The 7,469-nt window shown below is 45.5% G+C and overlaps 1 protein-coding gene across 1 annotated transcript in view; it reads left to right on the forward strand.

Annotated features, from left to right (window-relative positions):
* Window positions 1–2,860: 2,860 nt before the first annotated feature.
* LOC106817174 (DNA damage-inducible transcript 4-like protein) overlaps window positions 2,861–7,469 on the forward strand; it is an 8,260-nt gene continuing 3,651 nt past the window's right edge. The window contains exon 1 of the mRNA XM_014821829.1: window positions 2,861–3,214. Coding sequence (XP_014677315.1) covers window positions 3,040–3,214 — 175 coding nt within the window. The 5' untranslated portion in view covers window positions 2,861–3,039. The remainder of the gene's footprint in view (window positions 3,215–7,469) is intronic.

Here is a 7,469-nt window from a genome sequence, read left to right on the forward strand (position 1 = left end):
TCTAAATGCTATGGCGCAACTTTCTGATAATACTATATAGTATTTTACATGGCGGACGGATGCGCGCATGCAGCTGATGCTGCGGGTTCTGCAGCGATACCGGACACCGCACAGACCCGATGCCTGCATGTACGTATGCATGCTTGGCGGGTGGCACTACGTGTGCATGCAGAGTTATATATCTCTATCATCATTATTACATATCGTGATCGAGTCGTTCAATTACAATTTCCAGTATTTAGAGAAATACGCTTACATCATTTACGCGTGAATTCTAATTCTGTCATTATAAATTTAGGTGTTACTCACAACTGATTTTACTTGCACACGGAATATACACTGCTATTATTTGTATTTTTATTATTTGGATTTTGTATACTATATGTAGGGCACGCCACAAACTTTTGAATGCGTCACCGACTCGGATATGGCCCTCATCCATAGAATAATGCTATATATATATACTCCGTTCATAGATTATACGTAACCAGTATAATAATATTAGGGGCAAATATGATACGTACGTGTTTATATAACACACATTTCTGATGAAAGAACTCTTTTTCTTTTCTAATATTTTTTTTGGAGGAACGCAATCTGTTTGCAGTAAGTAAGCAAACTTGTTGGCTCACTGTCAGTTCGTCGTGGCTTAGAAATTCAGTTTCCTACACAATATGGTTGCGTTGGCTGAGCATTTCTGTTCAAACATGCGCGCCTACGTGCGCGTGTATATAATAGCTATATAGTTCGCACAGATCGAGTTCTACAGCAAGCATGTACTAATTATTAGTAATTATGAGTAATTATTAATGTTAATTTCACCGGCGATGAAATATCAAACAACATGAGAAATATCGTGGGAAAGACAATGTTTTATATTACTATATATATCTATAGCTAAAGATTACCAAGACCGTCCTCACCACTCATATGCACATACATATACTTAATTGCATAATGACCAAATACTGGCGGGATGCGAAACTGTCATAGAACCATAAATGTATAAGTATACCTAGGCTACAATATAACATATATCACACACACATATATATATATCCCTATTATCTACTCCTGATATATATATATATATATATATATATATATATAGTGTATTATGGTTTAAAATGCATACATGTCAAACTTTCTTGGGGCTATACATATGCCATTTCGCGATTCCTTGCTTGATGCTTTTGAAATTGCTTCATTATAACGATTATATAGATATATATACGTACATCTATCATGGGTAAATTAATAACGCCGTGCGCGTTAGCTACAATAAATTCAACATTAAAATTCGAAACACAATTCGAAACTACATTAATTTTCTTCGTAACTCAAGCTGTGCGTAATAACAGAATTTATGATCGATGCGGATACGTCATAGCGTCATTTATACGTGTTTGTCAGCTAGCACGTTGCCCCTTATACGTGCAGATGGTGAGTGTGCCTGCTGGCGCCCTGCAAGCGGCCCGGATATATTCCGGTTTATACATTATCGCCCGCGTGGAATAAAGCATTTTGTCTATATGACCGTGTCCACTATAGCGTACAATAGGGCCTGCGGAGTTGTGCATGGTCAAACGCTCTAAAAAATAAATCCGGTTGCTGTGGCCAGCGAGGTTGTCCCTCAATCACTATAGCTGTCATGGACAGTGTTGATCCGAGTCGACTAGGTGCCGCTACTGCTGCTTATCCCTGCCATTTTTTTTCGAACGATTCGTCGTGATTGTTGTTTTATTGTTTCCAGCGGCGGTAAGCGGGCTTTAAGATCAAAGCCCCCACCGTTCCACACCTAGCAACACGCTCTACGTGCATCCAGCTAGATTCGATCGAGCTTTGTGAGGTGGTCTCGGGGGTATAATTAAGTAGAGGATGGGGGGGGGGACTGCAAGCACTAGCTATATAGATCACTATAGCTGTCACTAGCTGCATATATGCTGCTGCTGATGCCTGCAATTTTTTCTTGGGCGTTTCGAATCGGCGTGATTGTTGTTTAATTGTTTGCAGCGGCATAAGATCAAAGAAGACTCCCACACCCGCCGTTCCACCTAGCATCAATTAAGTATATGCGCATCGTTCGATCGAGATGTGGTTGCGGAGGGTGGGGATCGATGATATTATGACCATTTACTCGTTGACTATCGAGGCACGGAGGTTTCGTACACACGTCGGCCCTACGTTATGCGTTCTGACATGCTATATTCATATGCGAATAGCTAGGACATAACACCGTTAAATCTGTAGAGGGATGGCGATATCCCCATAGCATAGGTTATGCATTACGAAGTTATCATATATGCATGATATCAGGAGCGTATAATGACAAATACGTTTTTTTATACGCTCCTGATGATATGTGTATAATATTTATATGCATGCATGGTTATATTAATTTTGACCTGGCACCCCTTTAGACGTATATACCGTTGTTGAATAACCGGTAGCTAGAGAAGGTATAGTGTGCTTCTGGTATTAGTTTCCTTTTCCACACGCACATGCATGACCTTTCGTCGCGTTGCTTGTTTGTGGTGCAAGGCCAAGGCCAGGGGTACCGCGACATCATTTATAGTAGTTTTCCATTATCGCCAACTGAACTGTTTGTCAATATGTTGTCGTAGTCGCGCTACTGGAACAACACGTAGCACGTTTCGATAACAACCCAGCGTCACCCCTTTCTTTCCGGACGTATATATACGCGTTTATTTCCTGTCCGTTCTCGCTATATATATATCGACCGAATGTATCTCGGCTGCCTTGTTTACAGCTGTTGCGGAACCTTTAGTAGCCTTTGTGAGGTAGTCGCCATGATTGGTCGCATGCGCGAGCCCCCCCGCGCGCTGATTGGTTGGTATTTATAGCTCCCGTCTCCAAGCCGGCCGGTGCTTGCGGCTTTCCAGGCTCCAGCTGATCAGAAATGTTGTTGAGGGCGAAGGAGGTAGACATTATAACGTTTTCGTCCTGGCAATTCTCAAAAATTGCTCGTCTATTAGCAACATTTTTGTCACAGAGAGGCTTTAGTCTTTAGGGTAAAGGATGAGTTACGACAGCGACCACCCTTCGAGTGCCGAAACTAGTCTAGAGAGACGCTTCTTGAGCAGTCTGCAGGAGTTGGTCCAGAAAATGGAGGAGGTCCTATTCCATGCTAACGTAAAAGAAGGTTTCTGCCCCGGGGCCGTGATCGAGAGCGAAACGAGCAATGTCCTTGTTGGTAAGTTAATCGTGCAAATATAATTATTATAAATATAATTTGCTGGCATACGGTGTGTACGTGTACACAGTGTAGTGCTAATCATTTTGCATAAGAACCGATGTTTTTGCAGTGTTTTTTTTTGCGTTTTAAATTTGTATTTTAATAATATAGTATTACGCATCTGGTAGCTAGGCTGTCACTTAGGCTCATATGGTCCTATGTCCCCCCCAGGATATATCGGAGGTACCGCTGGGTACGGTTCGATATATGCGGTAACGTACCCTGGTATAGCGTTATCTGAATATGGTTTAAGGACTCATAGGTCTACTGTCCCCCAGGGTAATGCGGAACCGTACCCAGGGTACGTTCCGGCAGTAGCCCTGGGGACATAGACCCTAATGCAGCTATGGTTTAGGGTTAGGGAGTAGGCGTAGCTAGGGGCGACATCCCTAGACTCGTTAGTGAGTAAGGCGAGGTACGGTCGGCGATAATTAGATAGTACCAGGGTACGTTTCGATATATCGAACCGTACCCTCCGATAGTACCCTGGGGGACATAGACCCTCTCAGCGTCACTTAGCCAAGTGTATGGTCACTATATTGATCTTAAGATTGCGTGCATATACCGCCCCACGACTATAGGCAAAAACTATATGACTGTTCGAGTGGAAACATGCACAAGACAAATGGATCAGTTGGTGTGCACCGTATACTAGATACAATAATGTAACCCAACAAGAGTAGGGTTACAACGCGAGCCTATTCTTTTCTTTGGAGGAGCCCCTGAGTGATTCACTCGGGGCGGGTTTTATGGTGCATTTTTCGAGACTGCAACTTCCAAACTGGGTATATTCTAAACACGAACCTTTCTCCGCTATCCTGGGACTTACATGTATCACAATTCTCTGTATTAAACTATTATAATCTGTTACAAAATTTCGAAGGGACGAGCGGCGATATTTAGAGCGCCATTTTGGTTGACATGTGACGTACACAGATTCCCAATGCACATAGCATTCGGCTAACTTTGACTCCAAGATCGAATGTATCATGGATGCCTGCTGTCAGTCATGACGAAGTTAGCCGAATGCTATGCGCATTGGGAATCTGTACGTCACAGGTCAACAGAAATGGCGCTCGTAATATCGCCGCTCGTCACTTCGAAATTTTGTAACAGGTTATAATAGTTTAATACAGAGTATTGTGATACATAGTAAGTCCCAGGATAGCGGAGAAAGGTTCGTGTTTAGAATAAACCCAGTTTGGAAGTTGTAGTCTCGAAAAACGCGCCATAAAACCGCCCTGAGTGAATCACTCCTGAAGGGGCTCCTCCAAAGAAAAGAATAGGCTCGCGCATTATTGTGTCTAACCGTACACGAGCTGCACCTCATGAACAAGGAGAATCTATATCCTTGTCTATGTCCAGGTATACCCTAAACATATCTCTACCGGTGTAGCCGCCCCTTCATGGCTGTTCATGCCCACTACACTGCAGGGCGCGACAACGCCGCTTGCCCGCTTGCCCGGGTCAACCTAAATTCGCCCCCGGGCAAGTAGCTTGAAATTGCACTTGCCCGTTCGGGGCAAGCAAGTTTTTTTTATTGAATGTCTAGACATAATGGTATTTTTCTGTTTTCACCCATCCCTTCCATTGTTTTGCACAGACACAACACCGCGCTGCCTTGCTGTGACCATGCAGATTTGAATGAAAAAAACAATGCGAATGAAACAATCGTGGATACAGTGATGTACACAACATGCACACAGCAACATGTAAACCCGGCCCCCAGGCCAGGCATGGTCATTACGTGATCAGCGTAAATCTCAAACCTCAAATGTTTGCCCCTCTACTGCAACCTGTGAATGAGGATTTTCTTTGCTGAAGTACACAAAAACAGATACACTGTATATACTGTGCTGTCAGCATATTATATCTGCATGCATGCACGGCTATATTCTCTACGCTCCAGCCCCAAATAAACGTGAACATATTTTATTAATTTATTGTGAGTGGTGGGTTTTTGATAATAAACTGACACTGAGTTAAAAAATTTAAACAAACTGCGTGGTGTCCCAACATGAATATATTTTGCATACAAACTCGTATCAGCTGTTCAACTTTCTACCATGCCGGATATTGGATGTTGACTAGTTGGACCTTTATTTACGTTATTTACCATTTAAATCCATATTAGAAAAAAATGTTTTTTGGGCAAGTGACTATTGCCTTCGGGCAACCAGTTCCATAACCCACTTGCCCAGGGTAAGTGGAATATATTTTTTTGTAGCACCCTGCACTACAGGAAGCTTCCTTAGCTGGAGCGAAGGGGCTACACCGGTAGGGCTACCCTAAACGTAAGGCGTTTGCCTGCAGTAATTCACTTGACACACACTTCCGGGATGACTGAAACATTACATAATAAGTACAAGGTTGGCACGCAGTCTGGCTCATAGGGTCTATGTCTCCCTGGGTACTGCCAGAACGTACCCTGGTAACTATCTAATATGCCGGACCGTACCTTGCCTACTCCACTAATGAGTCTAGGGAGTCGCCTACGCCTACACTCTAACCCTAACCATATCAGATAGTTACCAGCTAGGGTACGTTCCGGCAGTACACAAGGAGACATAGATCTTATCAGCCGCAGTCTGTGGTTTTGAGCTAGTTTCCTTTCATTTACGAAGCACCGAGAGTGTTTTCCATTCACGTGCAAACTGACGAAACCTCCACTCGCCTATTTCGGGAGCCCCAGAAGCTGCTGGGCTTGACAGGAGCAGCTCTGGCTCAGCGATTGATGTTCAGGGGCGATTTTCCCGTTCCCGATTACCCGGGAGGGAATGCACACATATATTCTCGCCTTGCGAGCTACAGGAACAGCACGCTCCTATCGAGTGCAGCATGCTTTAGCGCTGCATAAAAACATTCCCAGAAACGTGGGTGGCTGACCCAGCTTGTTTACGCACACGCACGAGAGCGTAATATGCGTACAGTCTGTTGATTTTTTCCGGCAAGACATTAGCGAGCGAGCTGCGGTGTTTTCATGCTCCGGCGGTGATAGGGGGCGCGTTAGGTGTGGGGGGAGGAGACGATAGTTGCTACCTGAGAGAAGGGTGGGCGCGTTCGGTGTCCCTAGTCAACCCTCCCCTCTCCATCGGTGGGCTTCTCTTCTTCGATCACGGGTAGCTTCCCTTCTTTTCGCCGATCGGAGTTGCGCCAGATGGTCACGCCGGGTTCGACGCGTATGTACTGCGTGTTTCTTGCTGCGCTCGCGGCTTCGTCGGATGAGAATTCTCTCTCGCGCGCGCGCGCATGCCTGGGAGAAAGAAAGAGAAGCGAGATACGTAAACAGATTTTTTGCGACTTGTTGGTGGTATCGGAAACGTCGTATCACACGGAGGAAGGGTGCCTCGAGGTTGCACTGTTAGCGTTCATCGACCCCTTGTACGTGCGCGTCCCGAACACCCGAGAAATCAAATAGCAAACATTTCGTTCCTCGCTCGCCGGCATTTGCATGAGCAAATGATTTCTGATCGTCATATATCGTGATATGGGGTGGTGGTGTGTGTGTATACTGCCTGCGTTCCTGTCACACTCTCTCTATTCCACATTGTAGAGTCTTCCCTTTGCAGAGTTATAGAGACTGACCAGGGTGAGGAAAGAGAGGTGGCTCGGTTGTCGTGGAATTCCTCAATTTATGGTTGGATTTCCCCTTGGATGTCACTCGCCACTCCCTCAAAGAAGCTGGAGTCTCCGCGGGTAGCCCCACGGTGCCACCATGTCGAGGTGTTCTCTAGATATTCTCCCGCGTATTTGTCGACAGGCCCACGAAGACCCGTCGAGGAGTAATCGGTGCAGGGGGAGAGCTTGTGATGGGAGATATCTCCCCTGTGAAACCGGTGGGGCCCTGGGCAGGCTCGATTACCGAGCTCTTGCCACTTTCTCGCGCGCGCAATCATCCCTACTCCTTCCCTCCCCCTTCTCTCCACTTCCTTACTCTTTACTTCCTGCAGATATGGAAGTTAGTTATATCAGCTGCGATATTGGGGGTAAGTAGGAAAGGCTAGAGAGGTGAGCTCGGCGTGTATAGGGTGATTGCACTCTGCAGGTGTGTTTGCTGAGCTGCAGAGTGCTGACGGGCATGGCCCAGTGCTGAATAGTGCTTACTGCATGACGACCTAAATCTGCCTAGCTGCGTGCTCTCTCAGCTGGCTCTCTCTCTCTCTCTCGCTCAGCTGGCTCTCTCTCTCTCTCTCTCTCGCTCAGCTGGCTCTCT

This window comes from Priapulus caudatus, unplaced genomic scaffold, assembly GCF_000485595.1.
Source record: "Priapulus caudatus unplaced genomic scaffold, Priapulus_caudatus-5.0.1 Scaffold1619, whole genome shotgun sequence".
Lineage (NCBI taxonomy): Eukaryota > Metazoa > Priapulida > Priapulimorpha > Priapulimorphida > Priapulidae > Priapulus > Priapulus caudatus.